This window comes from Hypanus sabinus, chromosome 3 (genome assembly GCF_030144855.1).
Source record: "Hypanus sabinus isolate sHypSab1 chromosome 3, sHypSab1.hap1, whole genome shotgun sequence".
In the NCBI taxonomy this organism is placed as follows: Eukaryota; Metazoa; Chordata; class Chondrichthyes; order Myliobatiformes; family Dasyatidae; genus Hypanus; species Hypanus sabinus.
The window spans coordinates 166,543,497-166,568,006 of NC_082708.1; the positions used below are offsets into that span (position 1 = coordinate 166,543,497).

A 24,510-nucleotide genomic window follows, 5' to 3' on the forward strand; every position below is an offset into this window, starting at 1 on the left:
TTGCTAGCTTCATGGTTCACCACCAAGATAGGACTGCTGAGTGCTTCAAAGGCAGAGGAAGTGGAGTATGCCTCATGATTAACTCCTCGTGGTGCACAAATGTAGTGGTTCTGTCCCAGTCCTGCTCATGCAACCTGTTCATCGAAAGCCGCTATCCCATGCTAGCTAGGGATTGGCCCATTTAAGAGCATTGCAGCCCCCCCGCCCCACCTACCAGCTGCCATTTAGCTGTTGACATCACCGTGCCTGTAGAATACAAATCTAGTGTGCTGAAAACACGCACTCTCTTTTGCTCTCTAAGTCACCGTGGACAATTTGCAAATGGTACCATGCTAAGAGTGGAAGTGTGCTACAGTAAGAGAGGGCCTGATAATTATTTGTAACTGGAATGGTTTACTGAATGTTAAATGTTTGTCTTGTAAATAAATGGTTAGCTTACTTACAGGTAGTGAGCATCTCTGTCCGCACTCACTGTACCTGCAAACCTGATTTCACACAACATTGGTTTATACCAACACTTGTGGGGCCTTGAATACACAGACCACATATCCATTTTGCTATCCCCCTGCATACATACCACTGGTGAAACAAGTTTACAGGCAGATCAGGACCTGGCCAGAAGGTGCCACCTCAACATTGCAGGACACAGCACTTTGAAGCACAGACTGGAGTATATTCAGAAAGGCAGTTACCTACAATCATCACATCAACATTGATGAACGTGTGTACAGCTGCTGCCAAGTCAACAAATTTCACCACACAGGCCGGTGATAATAAATCAGATTCTGATTTCTGAGGAGATTGACGCATGCAAGGCTCCCCTATCAACTTTCTACAGGAACAGCATCGAGATTGTCCAGTCTAGCAGTATCACAGCGTGACGTGGAAGTTGCAAGGAATCAGACCACAAGACCCGACAGAGGATAGTCAAAACTTGTTGAGACGATTGCCAGGGTCTCCCTCCCCCACTATTTATGACATTTACTGGAGGTGTTTGATACGTAGGGCCTGAAACATTGTTGCGGATCCCTACCACCCATCCCACAAACGTTTTCATCAACTATCATCAGGAGAGAGGTACAGAAGCATCAGGAGTAACTGCCCCCAATGAATACCCTGCCACCACCAAGGTCTCGTCACGAGGACACTGAACTGTTTACTGTATACCTGTGCTGTGCACTACATCTTCTTCAAATTATATTGTAATAACTTACTTGTGGTAATATTTTGTTTTACATGCTTTTTTTCGAGTGCACCATATTCTGAAGGGATGTTGTTTCATTTAGCTGTTCAATAAACTTGAACTGCAAAGGATAAAGGGCACCACCCCAACCGTGACTGTGCACAACCTGTGATATATTAGCTGACTGCTGACTGGAATGTTTCAGGAGAATTGAAATAACAATAAAGAAAAGTTTTGTTCCAGAGGAACATTGTTTCGTTTGGTTGCCTATATGCACAGTCAGTTAACAATAAACTTGAACTTGAGATAAAAGTTAATGCAGGCAAATGTGAGGTGTTATACATTGGGAGGACCACCAGGATGGAATTTACCTTCCCAAGGTTCTGAAGTCTGCGTCTGTCACAGTCCCGACCATTAATTCCCCATTTCCTCCTAATTTCCTTTGATGGCGGCACACCTGGTTTTCACCAAGACCTGCAGTATAAGAACCCTGGCTTTGCACCCACTAGTTGCCAGATCATTGGTTTTGCCATTGTGGTAATTAATGTTCCCCAGCCACTTAGGATTGTGTGTTCTAAGCTTTGCTTCAGTACCGAGATTTACCTGTGCCACTCAGTCTCTCCAAGTCAAGATAGGTTTTCTAAGTTCAACGCCAGTTCGGAGGTTTACCTGTGAAACTCAGCCTCTCCGTGCCAAGAAAAGAATTCCAAGTTTACTCCAGTACCGAGGTTTACCTGTGTAACTCTGTCTCTCCAACCTAAGAAAAGTTTTGTCTGCTGCTTCCCTTTCTACGCTCCGTGTCAAGATAAGTTCTGCCTGCCTCCTGCTTTCCTGCACTTCCTCCTGGCTTTTTCCACTAAAGTTGGGTGAGACTAGAACTAGAGGTCATGGGTTAAGGGTGAAAAGTGAAATGTGAAAAGTGGGAACTTCTTCACTCAGAGGATGATGAGAGTGTTGATAAAGCTGCCAGAAGAAGTGGAGGATGTAGGTTTGATCTCAACATTTAACAGAGATTTGGATAGGTACATGGATAGAAGGCAATGGCCTGAGTGCAGGTGGATGGGACTAGACAGATTAATAGTTCGGCATGGATTAGATAGGCTGAAGGACCAATTTTTCTGCTGTAGTGTTCTATGACTTTATAAACAATCACTTTTGGGAGCTTGTGCTAAATTCTGTATTTGATCTTCCAAAATTTAATTTAACTTGATTTTTTAAATATATATTTCTCATTGTAATTTATAGTAGTTTTTTTAAATCATTATGTATTGCAAAGTACTGCTGCTGCAAAATGACAAACTGTATGCCAATGATATTAAACCTGATTCTGTTTCTGTACATGGTCTTCCAAAATTTGTATCCATTAAACTGGCATTTCAGATATGGTGGAAAACGGATTGTTACTGCATTTGCAGTTTTATCAAAAGCACCCATTTCCACTGAAAGAACAGAAACAGAAGCACTTTGAAACGGAGGGGAAAAAAAGCACCAGATCAAAAGCCTTACTTGTTGAACACTCGCTTCTCCAGCCTGGATCGAGCTGTATTATTCTCCTGTTTTAAGTCAGTGAGATTCGGATACTTCTTCTTTTTTCCTTTTCCTTTTTTCCCTTTTCCTTTTTGTTCACATCTTGAGGAGCCAAGATCTGCTCCTGTGGCAGCTTCAATGTCGCGCATCAATTCTGGATCCCGCCAGTCTGCCAAGGAAGAAACATCATAAATTTCCTACAAGACTAGAAATGCTCCTTGTTTAAAGCTCCCTTCTAGACTATTTCAACTTGGATTCAAGTATGACTCTCATCTTCTTACACCTCAAGTCAAAATAAATGCGTGTACTTAGAAAATTAACTTTAGGTTGTAATTACACTTATAAACAGAATGTTTTATATTGCTCTAAAACAGGGGGTTCCTAACTGGGGGGGGGGGGGGGGTGGTGGGAAGGGGTCCACGGACACCTTGTACAATGGTATTGGTCCATGACATAAAAAAAGATTGGGAACTCCTACTCTAAAACTTCATTCATTTTCAAGTGGCTGACCATTATATCAGATATAGCTTGAATGCATTAATTTATTATGCAATGCAAGTTCAAAATAAGGCAGAAACAGAACTTAGAGTGGATGACCTTTCTTGTAATTTACATCAAGCGAAAGCAATAATTAAAAGATTGTATCATTAACAATTAATTGAATAATGTGTAAACAATTTGATTCATGTACGACACAGGATCTGTGGTTTGAGTAAGCACAGACGCTGCTATTGTTGAAACATGAATACATTTAAGTTGGGAATTTCATAAGAAGCCAGGGCCACAAAAATGATCTAAAATAATCTGCTGGAAGAAACCAGTGGCCCAAGCAGCATTTGTGGAAGCAAACTGATTTCAAGCCCAGATCCTGCATCGGGACAAGACAGAAGCAGGATCTTGTCCCGACACACTGGCCATTGCCTTCACAGACACTGCTTGACCAGCTGAGTTCTTCCCGCAGTTTAACTTTTTGCTCCAGATTCCAGCCTCTGCAGACCACTGTGTCACTACAGGTAAGATGACTGCCACGGTCAGTATCAGATTTATGCAGAGCATGCTACTAAATATCTTGATTATTAGCATGATATTGGAGACTCAAAGTTTAATGTAAATTTATTAGTAAAGTAGATATACGTCACCCTGAGATTCATTTTCTTGCAGGCATTCCTTCACAGAAGAACAAAGTAGTACAAATAGAATCTCGTGGTCATATAGAATCAATGAAAAACTACTCACAAAGGCTGACAAACAACCAATGTGCAAAAGATGACAAAACTGTGAAAATACAAACAAAAACAAACAAAAAAAAATACTGGGATGAGTTGCAGAGCCCTTCAAAGCAAATCCATAGGTTGTGATATCAGTTCAGTGCTGTGGTGAGTGACGTTATCCACACTGGTTCAGCAGCCTGAAGATTGACGGGTTATCTGGTGGTGTGGCACCTCCTTCCTGATGGCAGCAGTGAAAAGAGAACATGCCCTGGATGGTGGGGGTCGCTGATGATGGATGCTGCTTTCTTGAGGCAGTGCTCATTTCAGACGTGTGCATTTGTGGGGAGGGCTTTACCTATAATGGACTCAGATCTTTGATAAAAATTCTGGATGCATTAGAAGACATTGTCCTTTTCAGTGCAGAGAAAGAGTTTTTGTATTTGACGATTTGATGTGCTTCATGTTGCTGAGGTAACAGTCCTAAAAGACACTGGGCCCATCTGGCTGCCTGCAGTCCCATACTGATCTGGTCTGGATGGGGAGAGCCAACTTGGCTGGTTCTTTATTCTCTTGAATCAGGCAGTGAGGCATCAGTGGCAAGTAGTTCTCCAGGTGCCTAATCCAGAGACCCAGTTCTGAAGCAGAGCTGGGCCAGCAGTACTTTCTGTGAAATCTGTCAGGCTATTGAGAGTTAGAAACTGGTTGCAATATTTTGGACTAGAGACAGAAAACACATGCCAGGATTAATCAAGAACCAGACAGAAGGAGTGTGCCAATATTGTTCGGAGGTGAGGAGGGGAGGGATTAATGGGGTGGTAAGGAAAGTAATGGTGGAGTAAGGATAAATATTACAACACAAATTGGAAAAGGGAGGGGTACCAACCCAGAATCAGTTGAGTGAAGGAATCCATTAGTTTTTTTGTTGCCTGCTTTTAAACAATAATCTGGCTAGGATAATGAGAGCTGGAGATAAACTGAGGATGCTTACCATGATGATATCAAAGTGGAATGACTTCAGTAATGCAGAGGGGTTGGACAGGCTGACATTGTTCTTCCAGCTGAGGAACTATGAGGGAGCAAAGGAAATCTTCCTTTGGCAGTGGGCTGATAACCAGAAGTCTTAGATTCAAGATAATTGTAACAGTGGGTCTATATTTTTATTATGGCAAGACCTCAAAAGGCACGGACTGAACATATTCTATGGAAACTTTCGAATGGTATTTTAAATGAATAGAGGGTTTTGGGAAGAACGCTGAAGGACTATATTGAGCAGCTCTTTTAAAGCACCAGGCAAAGAATAAGCGAAACTGATATCATGGAACTCAATAAATATTCGAGCTTCCTTCAAATCAGCAAAGAACCTAGTCTCTTTGTAGCTCACCACAAAACCTGCTCCTTGGATTTCAGAAAGAAAGGAATAACCTGACATTGTTCCACTTACAGTCTGCATTTGGATAGATACGATGATTCCTGCAGGTTTAAATCAGCACTAAATGTCTTCTACAAATGGACTGCAGTGAGATAAGGGGGGGAGAGAAAGTGAGGGGTTCATGAAGAAAGTTGTTCCAAAAGATTTATTTAACCTTGAAAGAGATTAAATACAAAGTGACACAAGTCAAAAAGTGAAACCATTAATCCATGATTAAGACCAAAATAAAGCAGTTAGGCACAAGCCCTTCCAATAACAACAAGGCGGTACCAGCTTAGAGTCCCATGAATGGGACACTTGTATAAATATGGCAAAAAATACTGGAGCCCAGTCAGTATGAAATGAGCATTTCAACAAAATGAAAGACCAATTTAAAAGCCTTTGAAAAGAAATCAATAGTGTGCCAAGGAAGAACAGTCTTTAGAGCCTTGATGGACCCTAAAGCTCTTCATATAGTGTTGCTGACTTTACTGATGGTGAAAAAAAATTACACAGTTTGAGAAGAAAAATCAATACTGTAGTTAGTAAAGCGATGCTATTTCACATCTGACTGGCCAGAGGCCTGCCTTCCCGCCGTTGTCCTCATACCTGTTTGTTAACAAGTCACTAAAGGTTGAAAGACCAGATATTCTTGAGTACTGACACAAAAAATAGGTACTTAATTTGCTCCTTGTGCACACCACTGAAAAGGATGAAAGCTTCAGATTTGTAGGTCACTGTGCTTTATCATCGATTCAGAGAATCAACACCTAAATCATCATTACTTGGAGTATTTGCATTACATTTAAAGCTTTATGTAAACACTGCAAACAGGGAAAGAGTCAAGTGATTTAGAAAGGATCAGACTAGAGGAAGCACAACTATTCTACGCACATTTTCTGCTGTCATTCCCAAATAGATTGTAATACTGTTATGTCTAAGTTCATTCACTGTGTCAAACAGTATTTGGGATTCAATCTATTTTAAAATGGAACACTGAACACTTCGAACTGCTGAATTCTGACTAAATTCCAGATTCAGAGCCACCTGGAGGCAGCCGGGCAGCCACAGCAAGGATCACAGATTACGTGCATGGCCATCAACTTGGTTTTAAGTGGACAATTTTTAGAACTGCAAATCAAAAATCTAAAAATGTGCATTGCACAAGACTGAAATTAATTGATGTTTAGTTTTAATAAACATCAGTAGCAAATACATCCCAAAGCCAAAAATATATCAAAAATGACAACAGAGTATTTCTAGATTCTCTGGTAGAAACCCAAACATTATTTTGTTTAAGTGTTTTTCTTGTTCATTTATCTGAGGCATAGATATACAGGGAAATGTTAACTAAATATATATTGTGAAGTGTATTGATACTGCAGATTGGTGCAATTCTAACAATCTATTTTAGGTATAAAAGAAAAAGTGCAAATATCCAAAATTTAGCTGCTGAAATGTTCCACTCAAATAGTTCCTCTCCATCTTCCTTTTAAGATACTGATATTTTAGGTATTATTGAGAAAATATGAAGTATCGATATTTTGGTTTAAACACAGTAGAAGGCAAGAGTGAAATATATAAATTAATAGAAGTCATTTGCAGTCTCCAGCAGTGCAGGCAATGACTGTTTCCAAATATTTTGCTGAATTATGCAATGCTGTTCAATGAGACCATTATGATTTTAAAATTCAGGCTGTCCGATGGGGATAGTTAATTTACGGCGTGACCTCATACGTACATCAGGAACTGTTGGGAATATAATACAAGTCAGACTGCTTTCCTCATGTAACACGAAATTTAAGAACCCTTATCAAACAGCCTTCCTATTTAGCATTTATTGTATTGGGTAGAACTATTTTGGGGTGGCAAATGGTTAGTGTAACAACATTACAAAGTCAGCATCCCGGTCCAATTTCCACTGTCTGTAAAGAGTTTGTACATTCTTCCAGTGACCACATGAGATTCTTCCTGGTGCTTCCATATCTTCCTACACTCAAAAGATATACAGGTTAGTAGGTCAATTGGTCACGTGGGTATAATTGGGCAGCATCAGCTTGTTGGGCTGGAAGGGCCTGTTACTGTGTTGAATCACTAAATAAATAAAATCACTCTATAACTCAAGCTCATAAATTTAAGAACTGCCTTGGTAAATATTACTGCGCTCCATGCTGCAGAATTTCTGATTTATTTTAAATACAGAGATTTTCAAATATCAATAAGCTCTTGCAATCAACAAGCAATGCAATCTAAAGAAACTTAAGCTTGGTCATCCGAATAATTGGACCTAGGTTTTTTTTTGCCTGGGGATGGGAGCCTTCAGAGATTCACAAGGCTTCATAAAATACCGGCCCTGTGCTGTATGTGCATTCCTCGGGGTTTGTATAGGCTTTGAATTTAAACAGAAGTGAAGTTTTATTGTGGAGGGATGGTAACAAGGAAACCAAGCTGCCAGAACAGGAAATAAAAGCAAAAAATACTCATTTCTAATGCATTTGTTGCAAGACATTTTGCACATGTGCCACGTATTTATAGACGGGTCTAGGCTTCCACTACTGACTTATCAAGTGAATACTTTAACAGGTGATAACTACAGAAAGCTTAAAATATGTTGGAGGTTGCACCTCATTTTTTCCATATTATATTTGCATATGTCACCTAGAAAAGGCTTTGCTGGTCAAAAGCTGAAAAAAAACGGGAAATTAGGGAATGTAATCCCCTAATCAATTCTTGTTCCTTTCAGTCCGAGTCTGCCAATAAGCCAAAAGCTAGGCAAAAAGCCCAGGCTTAAACATATAAATGCCACAGCAACGACCATGATATTCAAAATGAGCTTCCAGGCACATTTTATACCTGATAAGGTTTGCATTTTATTTTGTAACAAAAATAGGCCTGAACCTTTATAAACATTTTAGCAACTCCTATCTTAGTATTATTTTGCATGAAGTGGCAACCACTTTGTATTTATTTAGAGATAAGACATAGTAACAGTCCCTTCCAGCCCAACAAACCCTGACACCCAATTACAGCCATGTGACTATCAACCTAAAACCTCGCACATTTTCGGAATGTAGGTGGAAACCTCCCAGTTGTGGGGAGAACATACAAACTCCTTACAGACAGGGACAGGAATGTTGCTGGCACTGTAATAGCATCACACAGTTTGCTGGCTCTGACATACATTTAGCAGCCCAAAGGCAAGGAAGGTGCAATGTAAATGTAGTTCTTTCATTTTATTTTCAGAGACATGCTATTTTCTCTCTTTCTCTCAGCTAAGCTCTACATTAAACAATAAACCTCAGCGTGCTTGGAATTGAAAAAAGAGAGACATCATTTTCAAATTAAGCATTGTTCTCCGTAAAACCCCAATTTTTATCTACAGCTGTGCACATCTCACACAAAGATTTGCTTTACTTGTATTATACACTCAGTGGCCACTTTATTGGGTACACCTATTTGGTAATGCAATTATCTAATCACTGATATACAGGGTGAGACCCGACGTAGATTAGGAGACCACTTCACTTAGTACAAACACTCCATCCAGCAGAAAAAGCGGGATCTCCCAGTAGCCACCCATTTCAATTCCACTTCCCATTCCCATTCCAACATGCCAGTCCATGGCCTCCTCTACGGCCATGATGAGGCCACTCTCAGGCTGGAGGAGCAAATCCTCATATTCCGCCAGGGTAGCCTCCAGCCTGATGGTGTGAACATCAATTTCTCAAACTTCTGGTAATCGTCACCACCTCCACCCTTCTCTCCCATCTCCTTCACCTTTCCTCATTCCTGTTTCCTTTCTTTCCTGTCTCCTTACTTGCCTATTTGTGCTAATCCTCCTTCCCTTTCTTCCATGGCCTTCTGTCCTCTCCTATCAGATTCCCCCTCCTCCAGCCCTTTATCTCTTTTACCAATCAACCTCCCAGATTTTTACTTCATCTCTCCCCCTCTCCCAGATTCACCCATTACCTGCCACCTTGTGCTTCTTCCTCCCCTCCCTCACCTTCTTACTCTGACTTCTCCCCTTCCTTTCCGGTCCTGATGAAGGGTCTCAGCCTGAAACATCAACTGTTCATTCATTTCTATAGATGCTGGAATTCCTCCAGCATTTTGTGTGTGTGTGTTGCCCCAGAAATGTGATCTAAGTGACTTTGACCATGGAATGGTTGTTAGCGCTAGTGGTTTGAGTATCGTAGAAACAGTTGATCTCCTGGGATTTTCATGCACAACAATCTCTGGAGTTTATAGAGAATGATGTCAAAAACAAAAAATGCATCCAGTGAGTGGCAGTTCTGCAGGCAAAAGTGCCTTGTCAATGAGAGAGATCAGAGGAGAATGGCTAGACTGGTTCAAGCTGACAGGAAGGCGACAGTAACTGAAATAACCGCACGTTACAACAGTGGTGTGCAGAAGCATCTCTGAATGCACAACATGTCAAACCTTGAAGTGGCTGGGCTACAGCAGCAATAGACCATGAACCCACGCACTCAGTGGCCACTTTACTGGGTACAGGAGGTACCTAATAAAGTGGCCATTGAATAAATATTACCAAATCATGTTTTTTGCTTCTGCTGTATGTTGGTGAAATAGACAAAGGATGTCATGATTAGCCATGACAGGAGATGGTGATGATAGAATTCTAAAAATAGAAAGATCTGTTCTTATACAGCATCATGCTGAGGTAACTTGGTTGAATTCCTTCCACGTTCGCAGAGATGTATTTTTCCTGTTGTATTGATAACAGAACTATATGTGCAACAGTATGCTCCAAATGGTCTAAATTCAAGCATGCGTAATATTAAAAATAAATGACCTTTCTATGATAACATGGAGAGGGTCAGTAGCTTTCAGTTCCTCGGTGTTATTATTTCAGATGACCTGTCGTGAGCCCAACACGTGAGGGCAATTATGAAGAAAGTACGGCAGTGCCTCTACTTCCCTTGGAGTTAGCAAAGAAACAGCATGACATCTAAAACTTTGACAAACTTCTACAAATGTGTGATGGGAGGTGTAGTGACTAGCTGCATCACAGCCTGGTCTGAAAACACCGATGCCATTGAACGGAAAATTCTACGAAAGGTAGCAGACATGGCCCAGTCCATCACGGGTTCAGCCCTCCCCGCCACTGTGTACAGCTGCACAAAACTCACAGGAAAGCAGCACAGGGACCCCCACCACCCAAGATGTGATCTCTTCTCACTGCTGCCATCAAGGTGGTGGTACAGGAGCATCAGGACTCACACTACCATGTTCTGGAACAGTTATTACCCTTCAAACATCAGGCTATTGAACCAAAGGGGATAATTTCAATCAATTTCACTTGTTCTATCAGTGAAATGTTCCCAAACCAATGGACCCGCTTTCGAAGACTCTTCATCTCACGTTCTCAATACTTACTGCTTTTGGTGGCATCCGTTAGTCTCACAAGACCATGGATCTGTGCCTGGAATAGTTTCCAGGGCGTAGGCCTGGCAGGGTTGTATGGGAGACCAGCAGTTGCCCATGCAGCAAGTCTCCCCTCCCCACAACACCAATATTGTCCAAGGGAAGGGCAAGGGCTGATACAACTTGGCACCAGTGACATCGCAGGAGTTGCCAGAGTTGGTTGAAGACAATTTTGCACTGTCTTAGGGTCTCCAGCTCCGGATTTGTCCTCAGGGTTTACTCCCGAAGCCTTTCCCATGAGTGGGTATGGCTGCAAGGGAGCAGTTTGAAATCAAAGTTTTCCCTCTCTTAGATGGACTGCCTTCCCAGGCTGACGAACTCCATCTACCCGAAGCACTGGTTTTAAGGCGCCAGGACCCGCCTTCGCCCCTTCTCCTGCCAGTAGAAACAGTTCTGCCGGGCTTAGAGACTAAGCCACATGAGAAGGCCAGGAGTTGGACGTGGTTGTCAGAGGCTATTTGTCAGAAGCGCATGCTGCAAGGAGCATTTACAGGTAGTGGGAGCTTGTCCCCACTACCACTCCTCAGCTTGACAATCTTGATTATTGCTTATTTACTTCGCAATTAACTTATTGCTTATTTATTTAGTATAATAATTTCTTTCTTTCAGTATTTGCACAGTTTGTTGTCTTTTGCACACTGATGCAGTCTTTCAATGTTTCTGTTATGGTTAGTATTCTATGGATATATGAGTATGCCTGTAAGACAATGAATCACGGTTGTATATAGTGACATACCTGTATTTTGATAATGAATTTACTTTGAACTTTGAACATATATTAACACGTAAAATAATCAAAATCACATCATACCAGCTTGCTCTTTTTGCTTTTTCTCTTCTTCTTGCCTCAGTCTTTGAATATCTTCTGGATTTACAGGATTTCCATCTGCATCCCTGGAGATAATCTTTCCATGGAAAGGGCACTGTGTTTGTGTTTAATCAAGACAAGACAAGTAATGAACAAACCACGCTGCAGAGCATATAAAGAAAAGCAATCTGCTCACTGGTGGGTTTTACAAGAAGCTCATCATATCGGGCAATAGCACTTGTGGAATTTCCATCTGACCATTTGCCAATACATCTCCAACTTGCATTTATTTGCCTCACTAACAAAATAAAACATCCAAATGTTAACAATCAAAATTTGACAAAAGGAGATATTTAGGTCCTGTGCACAGCACTACTGTCACATGAATAATGTACAGTGAAAAGCATGTCTTGCAGACTCTACATACAAATAATATCATCACACAGTGCATTGAGATAGTTTGAAGGTATAACAATATAGAATGCAGAATAAAGTAAGAGCTACGGCAAAGTGCAGTGCAGGTAGACAATAACGTACAAGATCATAACAAGGTAATTATAAAATCAAGAGTTAACCTTATCGTACTTATAACAGTAGGGTGGAAGCTGTTCTTGAGCCTGGTGGTGTGTACTTTCAAGGCTTTTGTATCTTCTGCCTGATGGCCGAGGGGAGAAGAAAGAATGTCTGGGGTGGGGTGGGGTCTTTGATTAAGCTGGCTGATTTCCGAAGGCAGCGAGAAGTAGCGACAGAGTCCACGGAGGGAAGGCTGGATTCTGTGATATGCTGAGCTGTGGCCCCCACTCTCTGAGGTCACAGGCACAGCAGCTGCCATATCAAGCCTCAATGCATCCAGATAGGATGCTTTCTCTGCCGCATTGAAGGAAAATGGTAATTGAGCACCTAATTCAAGGTGGAAAAAGAATCAGGGTGATGCACAAGAGGGAGAATAAGCTAAAGGCAAATAAGTGGGAGTACGATAAGAATGGTCTGACAGCAAGCATAAACTCTCTGGGCCAAAAGAAGTGAAAAGTCTTTCTGTGTAGCCATCATTTCCCATCTGTACAATCACCTCCATAAAACTGCTCTGCACTCTCTGTGGATTGAATGAAGTTTGCTTAGCAAACCCAATCAATATTTTGTATAAATTCATCATTGCTTTCCCTTTGCAGCGTTTTCTCTCCTGACTTTAAAGCAAAACATTCCCATAGAAACCCAGTCATACAACCCAAAGCACTGGAGGCATGTTGTTTTCCTCCCCATACATTCCACGAGTTTCTTTAGGTCATCTGTCCTGTCTCCCTTTCTCTTCACCATCTACACCTCGGACTTCAACTACTGCACAGAGTCTTGCCATCTTCAGAAGTTTTCTGATGACTCTGCCATAGTTGGATGCATCAGCAAGGGAGATGAGGCAGAGTACAGGGCTACAGTGGGAAACTTTGTCACATGGTGTGAGCAGAATCATCGGCAGCTTAATTTGAAAAGGACTAAGGAGCTGGTGTGGACCTGAGGAGGGCTAAGGCACCGATGACCCCTGTTTCCATCCAAGGGGTCAGTGTGGACATGGTGGAGGATTAGATACCTGGGGATACGAATTGACAATAAACTAGACTAATCAAAGAACACTGAGGCTGTCTACAAGAAGGGTCAGAGCCGTCTCTACTTCCTGAGGAGATTGAGGTCCTTTAACATCTGCCGGACAATGCTGAGGATGTTCTACGAGTCTGTGGTGGTCAGTGCTATCATGTTTGCTGTTGAGTGCTGGGGCAACAGGATGAGGGTAGCAGACACCAACAGAATCAACAAACTCATTCGTAAGGCCAGTGATGTTGTGGGGGTGGAACTGGACTCTCTGACGGTGGTGTCTGAAAAGAGGATGCTGTCCAAGTTGCATGCCATCTTGGACAATGACTCCCATCCACTCCATAATGTACTGGTTAAACACAGGAGTACATTCAGCCAGAGACTCATTCCACCGAGATGCAACACTGAGCGTCATAGGAAGTCATTCCCGCCTGTGGCCATCAAATTTCACAACTCCTCACTCGGAGTGTCAGACACCCTGAGCCAAGAGGCTGGTCCTGGACTTATTTCCACTTGGAATAATTTACTTATTATCATTTAATTATTTATGGTTTTATATTGCTATATTTCTACACTATTCTTGGTTGGTGGGGCTGTAACGAAACCCAATTTCCCTCGGGATCAATGAAGTATGTCTGTCTGTCTGTCTGTATCTTTATGTCTTTTCCTTGGAATGTGTGCTCAGAGCAAGAGTCACTAGGGGATAATATTGAAAAATTGAGAAACAACCAGGAACAATTTCTTTCCATATTGTATAACACACTTTAAAGTTTCACAGGGCAAGGCTCACAATAACAATGAATTTGGACGAGGAGTTTAAAGGCTGAGTTAGCACATACAGCAATATAAACAAGATAGTAGCAGCTGCAGAATACATATTCAATTTGGACACACCTATTACAAAAAGATGTTCAGCATATCACTGAAAATGACTGGAACAAATGTCAAGAAGTTAGTTCACTTTACAGCTGAACCCAGTACACCGTCCAAGAAAGCATACAACATTTAATGATCTATGGAGTCTTATCAGAAGAATCTCATTTTTTAACCAAAATGTTTGGTACTTTGAATGAAAGGTGTGAAATTACAACAAAAATGACATTCGGGCATCAAGAAAAGTTGATCTCACAGTAAATAGTATCAAGGGGATTGCAATATACAGTGACTTTTGCATTCATGGTGGGAGTTAATGGTGCATAACATGGATCAATTTTCCATTTTTACAGCACTTGTTTCCCTAGTCATTGGCAATATGTCCCCTGAAACACTCTGAAAATGTTGGTTCAATCTTTAACACCAAACATAGCTTAGGTTTCAAACCAGCAAGTCGTATGTGAACGTCTGGTCAGTTAACTTGGCCAAAATTGACTTGTAGATTTAATAGAGTTTTCGTAGCCAAGAGGTTAAGAGCCAAATTCTTAAGAATTTTAATTAGTTGAAAGTGGACCATAGCTTTTTGTCTCATTACAACTTTAAAGCAGAACATTTACAAAATAGTATTTGCATTACGAAATGCTGGCAATTTGCAAAGATTGTACAGAGTTATTTATGTGATCTTCTTCCATGTAGTCTTGTTGCAAATGCAAACTTGGTGTGATTTCTATACATGGTATTTTTAAGACCAAAATTACTCACTAACATTTTGCCTTTTTTAAGTAGTCATAAGATTTTGTTCCTACATATTCATAGAGCAGATTAAATTTTAATATTTTTATCTTCTTGTTTAAAATAAAGGACATCTTGTGTACTTGTTGGCCACATTAATTCAATACTGAATACAAACAATGGCGAACAAAATTGTTACAAATGACTTATTGAGTTAGTTCCAGTACAGTATACACAGAAGTAAAAGACTTGATGATATTCTTGAAGAAAGGCTCCAGCAGGAAATTGTACAGAGAGTATTTCAGAAAGAAATACTGGATCTATCTGTTGGTACTTTGGCTATTTACAACTTTCATAGTAACATCGATGAACACACAAGATCTGTGACTGGCTACAGAGAAGTGCATTGAAGATGTCACCATTATTAAACACATCTATGCGAGGACAAATCAGAATCTAAGGCTGACAACAGAGATTGGGGCACAGCTGAGAGATTGGGATGCTGCCTTCAGACAACTCTCAGATCAGCGAGAGCTATGCTTTCCCATGCCAGCTGCAAGGCAAAACGGCATTATTCACAGAGAATATACAGCCATTTCTGCGAGACCACAGACTTGAGGCACATGTGGCAGGGCATTCAGACCACAGTCCACCCTGTGAGTCACCGACTGTGATGATTCTCTTCCCACTAGCCTGCACATCTTCTACGCTCTGCTTGATCACAGAATGATGTGCTGGTGAGAAAGGCCCCCCCCCCCTTTCATCCCAAGGTGCAGGCACTCTGTCTGGCCACAGCTGTTGTAAAGAAGACCCTAACCAGAGTCGACCCACGTAAAGCAGCAGGGCCAGATAATGTACCTAGTTGGGTGCTGAGGGCCTGGAGAGCCCAGTTAACAAAGGTTCTAATAGACATCTTCAACATCTCTCTGGAACAGTTCACTGTCCCCTCTCACTTCAAGGTAGCCACTATCATCCCAGTACCCAAGGAGGCAACAGTAACCTGCCTCACTGACGACCACTACCATCCAATGACGCTGACCTCATCAATAATGAATGTTCTGAGAGGCTGGTTATGGATTCATTACATCCCATCTTCCTGCTACATTGGATGCTTTTGCATTGAACATACAAGGGGTGATTGATAAGTTCGTGGCCTAAGGTAGGGGTCAATTTTAGAAAATCTAGCACATGTATTTTTCAGCATAGTCCCCTCCTACATTTACACACTTAGTCCAGCGGTTGTGGAGCATATGGATCTTGGACCTCCAGAAGTGGGTCACAGCAGGGGTGATTGATAAGTTCATGGCTTAAGGTAGAAGGAGATGAGTTATACAGCTCTCGTTGCATGCACGTGCAGTTCAACTCTTTGAGTGATTGTGCAGAAAGTTTGAAGTTAATAACTCATCTCATTCTACCTTAGGCCATGAACTTATCAATCACCCCTGCTGTGGCCCACTTCTGGAGGTCCAAGACTCCAACTTCTACAAAGAAGGGATCCGTATGCTCCACGACCGCTGGACTAAGTGTGTAAATGTAGGAGGGGACTATGTTGAAAAATAAATGTGCTAGGTTTTCTAAAATTGACTCCTTCTACCTTAGGTCACAAACTTATCAATCACCCCTCGTAGGTAAATTGAACTTCAGTTCGCTTGAGGTTTTTTGACAAGGTGATGAGAGGGTAGGGCAGTGAATGTTGCCTACGTGGATTTTAAGAAGATGTTTGACAAAGCCCCTCATGGGAGGCTAATCCAGAAGATTAAGATGAATGGGGTCCACGGCCAATTGGCTGTTAAGATTCAGAACTGGCTCGCACATGGAAGGCAGAAGACATACAAGTAGAATTAGGCCATTTGGCCCATCGAGTCTGCTCCACCATTTAATCATGGCTGATCCTTTTTTTTTCCTCTCCTCAGCCTCACTCCCTGTAACCTTTAATGCCATCCAATAAAGTACCTATCAAGCTCTGCCTTAAATACACCCAGTGATCTGCTCTCCACAGCTGCCTGTGCGAATAAATTCCACAAATTCACCACCCTCTGGCTGAAGAAATATCTCTGCTTCTCTAAATTAAACATTTTAACGACAGCGGATAGTGGTTGAAGGGATGCTGGAGGTCTGTAATTAGCCATTTTCCAAAGGGATCTATGCTGGGACTTCTGCTGTTTGTGATGACCTGGATGGAAAAGTAGATGGGTGCGTTAGTAAGTTTGGTCTCCAGATGATACCATGAATGATGAAGTTGTGGATAGCGTAGAAGACTAGGCAAAGAATAGGTGCAATATAGATCTGTTGCAGATATGGGCAGTGAAATGGCAGATGGAGTCTAACCCAGATAAATGTGAGCTGTTGCACCTTGGTAGAACAAATACAAGGAGACAGTGCACTGTTAAGGGCAAGATCCTGAATAGTGTTGCTGAGCAGAGAGATCTTAGGATCCTTGAAAGTAGCTACAGAGTTCAATAAGGTGGTTAAGTCAGTTTATGGAATGCTCACACAACACACACAAAATGCTGGTGGAACACAGCAGGTCAGGCAGCATCGATAGGGAGAAGCGCTGTCGACGTTTCGGGCCGAGACCCTTCATCCGGACTAACTGAATGGAAAGAAACTAAGAGATTTGAAAGTAGGAGGGGGAGTGGGAAATGTGAAATGATAGGAGACTGGAGGGGGTGGGATGAAGCTAAAAGCTGGAAAGGTGATTGGCAAAAGTGATACAGAGCTGGAGAAGGGAAAGGGAGAAAGAAAGGGACACAGACTGGGAGACCGTTTCGCTGAACACCTACACTCTGTCCAGCAGAAAAAGCAGGATCTCCCAGTGGCCACACATTTTAATTCCACATCTCATTCCCATTCTGATATGTCTATCCATGACCTCCTCTACTGTCAAGATGAAGCCACACTCAGGTTGAAGGAACAACGCCTTATATACCAGCTGGGTAGCCTCCAACCTGATGGCATGAACATTGACTTCTCTAACTTCTGTTAATGCCCCTCCTCCCCTGATTACCCTATCCCTTACATATTTAGTGGTTTATTTTTTTCTCTCCCTCTGCCCATCACTGCCTGTTCTCCAGCTCCCTCTGGTGCTCCCCTCCCCCTTTCTTTCTCCCTAGGTCTCCCGTCCCATGATTCTTTCCCTTCTCCAGCTCTGTATCCCTTTCGCCAATCACCTTTCCAGCTCTTAGCTTCATCCCACCCCCTCCAGTCTTCTCCTATCATTTCGCATTTCCCCCTCCTCCTCCTATTTTCAAATCTCTTACTATCTTTCCTTTCAGTTAGTCCTGACGAAGGATCTCAGCCCAAAACGTCAATGGCGCTTCTCCCTATAGATGCTGCCTGGCCTGCTGTGTTCCACCAGCATTTTGTATGTGTTGTTGTTTGAATTTCCAGCATCTCCTCATGTTTGCTCTTATGGAATGCTCGTTTTTTTTTATTAGTCAAGGCACTGAGTTCAAAATTCAAGAGTTTATACTGCATCTTAATAAAACTCCGGAGTATTGCATATAGTTCTGGTCGCCTCCCTATAGGAAGGAAGTTGAGGCTTTGGAGAGGGCGCAGAAGAGGTTTACCAGGATGCTGCCTGGCTTAGAGAGCATGTGCTATCATGACAGACTGGATAACTTGGGTCTTGATCAAGGGTCCAGGCCTCAAATATCGACTGTTTATTCCCCTCCATGGATACTGTCTGACCTACTGAGTTCCTGCAGCATTTTGTGTGTGCTGCTCAAGATTTCCAGCATCTGCAGAATCTCAAGACTATGACTACAATGCTTTATTTTCAGAGATAGAGAACAATTTTCTGCTAATACCACGCAACACATATAACTCTACCTGACTGAAAATATATTTCTTAGCAATTTTTCCAGTGCTGTGAATCAAACCCTGTTCTTCTTTTTTTGTGTGGTTGCTGAAGCAATGAATAACTTCAAAGACCTTGATTTTGTCCATGATGCAGCTGCTGCCAGAACATTCAATAAATGCTTAAATACTGCGGAATGTATAAATGCGACGAATTTCAGATCTAATGTTGTTATCTGGAAATATTACTGAAGGGCAGAGGCAGAAATAAACTTTCACACTAGTCTACTGTTTCTGTTACCTATTAGTAATCCATATTTTACAACAATGTTAATCTGCCAGTCAGTATGTGTAGAAACGCTGATAAATATTTAAGCAACACTTGTCATAAAAGGCTTCTTCCAGATAAAAACTATCCTTTCACTCAAGATGTCCTGTCCCATTTCAAAATTTGGAAAATCTTTCATGGACGTAGCAATTTCAGATCTTTTCAAGAGGTAATATCTCCCAAATGTGTTATATGCTGTCAGTCAAAACACTGTTTATGAATGATATCAGTCTCTTAAGCTACATCAAAATACATAGCATCGAATTACATACAAACTTCTTTCCATCCATTCAGCATTTGGCCAAGTCTTATTTAAATAGCATGATATATATTAGCTATGATCAATTTCAATTCCATATCTGGATACAGAAAGATCACAGAAATGACAAGCAAGAGGTTTTTACCAATAACTACCAGCCTAGATTTTGCAGAGAATTGCCAGCAGTTCCAAGTGTTAGTGAATCCACATTTAAGGTCTCCCAAATTGTGATTGCACGTACAGAATAAATATACGACTTTGAACCTACCAATATCTTTTTATTAGTATTTCTGACTGAACGCTGAGATAGAGTCATAGAAAATGTCAGCATAGAAACAGGCTCTTTGGCCCATCTAGTCCATGCCGAAACAGTTAAACTGCCCACTCCCATCAACCTGCACCTGGACCATAACCTTCCATTCCACTCCCATCCAAGTACCTATCCAAACTTCTCTTAAACGTTGAAATCAAAATTGCATCCAGCACTTGAGCTGAAAGTTCATTCCGCCACTCTCTGAGTGAAGTAGTTTTCCCTCATGCTCCCTTTAAACATTTCGCCTTTCACCTTTAACCCATGACTTCTGGTTGAGGTTCCACCCAACCACAGTGGAAGAAGCCTGCTTGTATTTACCCTATCTATACCCCTCATAATTTTGTATACCTCTGTCAGATCTCTTCTCAGTCTTCTATTTTCTAGGGAATAAAGTTCTAACCTATTCAAACTTTCCTTATAGCTCAGGGCCTCCAATCCCGGCAACTTTTCTATGTTATATTGACTGTCCTGTTGCACATACTATTTATTACAAATTAATATAAACTGCACATTGCACATTTAGACGGAGACGTAAAAATTTTTATTCATGTATATGAAGGATGCAAGTAATAAAGACAATTCAATCCAATTCAATTTTCTCTGCACTCTTTCAATCTTTCCTATGGGTAGGTGACCAAAACTGCACACAATACTCCAAATTAGCCCTCACCAATATTTTATACAACTTCAACATTCCTCTACTCAATGAAATAATTTATGAAGGTTAATGTGCCAAAAGCTTTCTTTACAACCCTATCTACTTATGATGCTGCTTTCAATGAATTATGGACCTGTATTCCCAGATCCCTTTGTTCTACCACACTCCTCAATGCCCCAATGTTCACTGTGTAAGACCTACCTTCGTTGGTCCTCTCAAAGTGCAACACTTCATGGTAGTCTGCATTAAACTCCATCTGCCATTTCTCAGCCCATTTTCCCAGCTGGTCCAGATCCCTCTGCAAGCCATGATAGCCTTCCTCCCTGTCCACCACACCCCCATCCACAAACTTACTGAACCACTTAACTACATCATTATTCAGATCATTGTTATAGATTACAAACAACAATGGACCCAGCACTGATCCCTGCAGCACTCTACTAGTCACAGGCCTCCAGTCAGAGAGGCAACCAATGATTACCACTCTCTGGCTTCTCCCTCAAAGCCAATATCTAATCCATTTTAATACCCCATCTTGAATGCCAAGCGACTGAACCTCTTTGACCATCCTTCTATGCGGGACCTTTCAAATGCCTTGCCAACAACATACACTGCCTTGTCTTCATCAACTTTCCTGATAACATCCTCAAAATACTCTATAAGATTGATAGACACAACCTATCACACACAAAGCCATGTGGACAATCCCTAATTAAAACCCTGTCTATTCAAATATTCTAAAATATGTTCTCTTCGAATATCTTCCAATAACTTTCTCACTACTGATGTCAGGCTCACCAGCCAATAATTTCCTGCTTTATTCTTAGAGCCTTTCTTAAACAACGGAACAACATTAGCAATTGTCCAGTCTTCCAGTACTTAACCAGTCACTAAGAATATTTTAAATATCTCTGCTAAGGCCCCTTAAATTTCTGCACTTGCCCCCCCCCCCCAACAGGGTTTGAGGGAACTCATTGTCAGGTCCTGCAGATTTGTCCAGCCTGATTTACCTCAAGACAGCAAACACTACCACCTCAGTAATCTGTATAGGGTCTATGTCCCTGCTGCTCCTTTGCCTCACTGCTACAGATTCCATGTCTGTCTCATGAGTAAATACAGAGGCAGAAAATCCATTTAGGGACTCCCCATCTCTTTTGGTTCCATGCATAGATTACTATTCAGATCTTGAAGACCAATTTTGTCCCTTGCAATCATTTTGCTCTTATCATATCTGTATAATCCCTTAGGAGTCTCCTTCACCTTGTCTGCTAGAGCAACCTCATGTCTTCTTTTCACCCCCTGATTTTTTTCCTTGCATTTCTTGTACCCCATTAGAATCTCGTGTGTTCTTAACTGCCTTTACCTGCTATGTACCTCCTTTTTCACTAACCAGGGAGGGCATTAATCTCTTTCAAAAACAAGGTTCCCTAAGCCTGTTATCTTTATCTTTTATTCTGACAGTCACATACAAGCTTGGTACTCCCAAAATCTCACTTTTAAAGGCCTCCCACTTACCAAGTACACCTTTGACAGAAAACAGCCTGTCCCAATCCACACTTGCCAGATTCTTTGCGATACCATAAAAATGGGCCTTTCTCCAATTTAGAACCTCAACCCAAAGTCCAGACCTATTTTTTTCCATAATTACCTTGAAACTAATGGCATTGTGATCATTAGTTGCAACGTTTCCCCTACACAGAATTCTGTCGCCTGCCCTGTCTCATTCCCTAATAACAGGTCAAGTATTCCACTCTCTCTTGTTGGGACTTATATGTACTGATTAAGGAAACTTTTCTGAACAGACTTGACTATCTCTATCCCAACTAGTCCTTTTACAGCATGGGAGTCCCAGTCAATATGTAGACAGATTAAAAAAACACGATTAGTTCTTCCACGTTAACCTTTTGCTTCCTGACTTTGAGGTCTTAACAACATCTGTCTCCACAACCACTTTACTATCTGTTCTAGCACTCTGGTTCCCAACTTCCTGCCACTCTTGTTTCAACCTCCCCTCCCCCCACTCCATGCAATACTAGCACACCTTCCCACTAGAATATTAATCCTCCTCCAGTTTAGTTGGACTTCAGCAAGGCATTTAACAAGATCCCACATGAGAGATGGGTCAAGAAGGTTTAGGCACTTGACGTTCAAGATGAGGTAGTAAAATGGATTAGATATCAGAAGTCAGAGTTGGTGAGTAGATTTCCAAATCTGTCACAAGAACATCTCTGTTCATTTGCAGAGAGAGGAATTTATTTTTTAGTTCAACCACATCTCTTTCTATTTTATGACTTTAAAGTTTTATTTATTTTTGGTAATTTCAAAGTTCAAAGTGCATTTATTATCAAAGTATGCATACCTTGAGAGTATGTATAACTTTGAGATTCACCTCCTTATAAGCAGCCACAAAGCAAGGAAACATAATAGAATGCATTTTAAAAAACCGTCAAGCACGCAATGTGCAGAAAAGGAAACAAGTCATGCAAACAATGAAGGTAAACAAATAACATCCAGAACTGAAGTTCACAAATCCAATCACAGCCAATCCAGGATCCCCAAAGCCTCAGTTCAGCGTAAAGACGAGTAAACGTCACGTAGCAGTGACCTGAACACTGACCCAACCCAACCCTCTCCTCCAGCCCTGACACCCTGACCTTTCCAATCTGGCCTAGCTCTTACATCGGTCAAACAGCGGGCCGTTCCTCACTCTCAGACCCGGGCCCTGTCTCTTCAATATGCTGTTGGGCCCGGGACCCAAGAATTCACATGTATCTGTTCAATATTTAATTTTGTTATGTACTTTTAATCTAATTTAATCATTTGGTTAATAGCTTTGGAATGGCTGTAATGTTTTTCAATGTCTGTTTCCAAAGATATATCATGGCATTAATTAATTTTGACTGGTGGCTAAGTTGGGGCTTTAGCTCAAATGGTTAGAGAAGAATTTTTTGGAGCATTCTCATGACAGGACACGTTTTTTTCACATGCAATGGTATTTGTGCATCAAGAACAGTGCTTGTCATTTGACGTGGAATTGGCTTCTGCAACACTGGTCAAGTCAAGTCAGTTTTCATTGTCATTTCGACCATAATTGCTGGTACAGTACAGAGTAAAAACGAGACAATGTTTTTCAGGACCATGGTGCTACATGAAACAGTACAAAAAACCACACTGAACTATGTAAAAACACAGAAAAAAACTACACTAGACTACAGACCTACCCAGGACTGCATAAAGTGCACAAAACTGTGCAGGCATTACAATAAATAATAAACAAGACAATAGGCACAGTAGAGGGCAGTAAGTTGGTGTCAGTCCAGACTCTGGGTATTGAGGAGTCTGATAGCTTGGGGAAAGAAACTGTTACATAGACTGGTCGTAAAAGCCTGACTGCTTCGGTGCCTTTTCACAGACAGCAGGAGGGAGAAGAGTTTGTATGAGGGGTGCATGGGGACCTTCATAATGCTGTTTGCTTTGCGGATGCAGCGTGTAGTGTAAATGTCTGTAATGGCGGGAAGAGAGACCCCAATGAGACCCTAATTGGTCCCAGACCAATTAATTATGGTGTTTCTTATAGTGACTGTAAGTGACACACAATGACCACAGGAATCAGCATCCTCTCAATGGATTCTGGCCGTGATTCTTGCCTCAGTAAAGCAGCCAGCATAATCAAGGACCCCACCCACCCCGGACATTCACTCTTCTCTCTTCATCGGGCAGATGACACAAAAGCCTGGAAGCACCTACCACCAGGCTCAAGGACAGCTTCTGCCCTGCTGTCATCAGACACCTGAACAGACCTCTTGTACAATAAGATGGTATCCTCATCCCATAATTACATCATTATGATCTGCACTGCACTTTTTCAGTAATTTTTTTACACTTTATTCTGCATTGTACTAACTCAATACACCATGTAATGATCTGATCTGCATGAAAAGTATGCAAGACAAGATTGTCACTGTATCTTGGTACATGCGACAACAATAAACCAGTGACAATAATAAACCAATACCAGATTAATTAATTTTTAAATGTAAATTAATTCAATTGTTACTAAAACATATCTATAAATTGAAATTTGGAATTGCAGGATTTTCTTAATTCTTTGAATTTAATCCAGCATAAAAGTGTTCAGTCATGAAGTTAGCATTTAAGACCACTACATGTAACCAGAAGTGAATAGGAAGAACCCATCTCACTTACCATACAGGTTCACATCTGGGATCAGGATAGTTGGCATTTTGCAGATAGTGCACCCTGCCTGAAAGGTGGTGAGGCGAACACCTCAAAGCACAATGCCCTGCAGTTAACTTGCCCAGGCTACTCAAACAGTGGCTTGCAAACCCAGGAGAACCTTGACTAACAAGGGGAGGGATGCAG

The 24,510-nt window shown here is 41.5% G+C and overlaps 1 protein-coding gene across 4 annotated transcripts in view; it reads right to left on the reverse strand.

Annotated features, from left to right (window-relative positions):
• uvssa (UV-stimulated scaffold protein A) overlaps nucleotides 1-24,510 on the reverse strand; it is a 310,226-nt gene that overhangs the window by 211,828 nt on the left and 73,888 nt on the right. For all 4 annotated transcript variants that reach the window (XM_059965599.1, XM_059965596.1, XM_059965597.1 and 1 more), the window contains exons 12-13: nucleotides 11,586-11,697; nucleotides 2,690-2,879 (exon numbers count right to left, since the gene is read on the reverse strand). In XM_059965599.1, coding sequence (XP_059821582.1) covers nucleotides 2,690-2,879; nucleotides 11,586-11,697 — 302 coding nt within the window. The remainder of the gene's footprint in view (nucleotides 1-2,689; nucleotides 2,880-11,585; nucleotides 11,698-24,510) is intronic.